Source organism: Nanorana parkeri, unplaced genomic scaffold (assembly GCF_000935625.1).
Source record: "Nanorana parkeri isolate BGI_ZX_2015 unplaced genomic scaffold, ASM93562v1 scaffold278, whole genome shotgun sequence".
NCBI lineage: Eukaryota > Metazoa > Chordata > Amphibia > Anura > Dicroglossidae > Nanorana > Nanorana parkeri.
This window is the reverse complement of record NW_017306546.1, coordinates 449,619-450,961: the sequence shown is the minus strand read 5'-3', so window position 1 is coordinate 450,961 and position 1,343 is coordinate 449,619. Positions and strand designations below refer to the sequence as shown.

Sequence of the window (1,343 nt, the reverse complement as noted above, 5' to 3'; positions counted from 1 at the left end):
ATGCTGCACAGAACCTGAAACAATGAGGTACAAGCCGTTCTTCTCTCGATCAACACTGCACACCTTTCTGCTTGGATTCACTTATGTGGCTCTGGGATCAAGCCGTGTCCTCTTGGTGAAATTCTCAGCCAATGAGGGTTAGACAGCTTTTATTTCAAATATTTTTTTTATAGAACTTGTTAGCTCCTTATTTAGCTCCAGGGCTCGCACTTACGATCGGGAGCTAGGTGGGCCTGCTCTTGATTACTCTGGTAGCCAATTACTCCATACTGTACTGTACTGTTTCTCTTCTGTGAGGAGTAAAAGATACATTGGTGGTATATTCCAAAACTGGAGCAGACAGAATCTGGAGCAGCTGTACATAGTAACCAATCAACTTCTATCTTCAGCTTGTTCAATAATAAAAAAAAAAGTACCCCCAAAAATTTTAACATTAACCCTTTCAGTGGGATACCCCCACATTGCAAGGTTTAACTGCTTGTTTTGGTCTAGGGGCTAAAAAGAAAATATACTCAACTGATCCTCAGTCCTGCAGCAGTGAGCCTCTTTCTCCCTCCGTCCTGGCAGTGGAATGTCCCGCAACGTCTTCAAGTCTAATGCAACTTCATGATATCATGGGTCCTTAGAGCCTCGGAGCCCAGGGATGAATAGGCTGTAGGGACCGATCTAGTAGCCCAGCAAGACGGAGGATAAGGTAAGTATATTTTCTTTATTTTAATCCCTAGACAAAAACGAGTGGTTAATCCTTGCAGTGTGTGAGTAGCCCCACTACAAGGGATCATTTTAACATTTCCTGGAGTTCTTCTGTTGCCCAGCTGCTCCAGTTTAGTACATTTTCCTCTTATCTTTTCTCCACGCTAGAGGAGAAATCTTTTAATAAAGGTAAAATAGTGAGGGCTTGTCCGAGAGGGCATCATTTAGGTTACTACACCTTAGGGTTGATACTGTGTACAGTACATTGTACTAACTTGTATTGTACAGTACATTGTACTAACTTGGGCTGCGCCCACTGCTTCTACGATGGGAATTGTTTCCCCTGCTTGCTATATGTGTTTTATATGTCTGAAAACTTGATAAATAAAATAATTTTATAAAAGAAAAAAAAAATAGTGAGGGTTTGATTTAGATCAAGGTTAGTGTCAGTGTTGCATACAGAAATAAAATAAATGGATATATACAGTTTTGTTTGTGTTTTAGGTAGGTTAAACAAAATGAAATGCGCACTATTGTCTCCTGGGTCCTTCTACTGCTATATACAACAAATAATGAACACACATACAGTATGTGGTATCTCAATGCACATCAAGAGTAGAAAAATGATGATTATTATATATATATATATA

At 39.5% G+C, this 1,343-nt stretch overlaps 1 protein-coding gene across 1 annotated transcript in view; it reads left to right on the top strand.

Annotated features, from left to right (window-relative positions):
• SLC35A5 (solute carrier family 35 member A5) overlaps positions 1-1,343 on the top strand; it is a 15,929-nt gene continuing 14,586 nt past the window's right edge. The window contains exon 1 of the mRNA XM_018557301.1: positions 1-137. Coding sequence (XP_018412803.1) covers positions 23-137 — 115 coding nt within the window. The 5' untranslated portion in view covers positions 1-22. The remainder of the gene's footprint in view (positions 138-1,343) is intronic.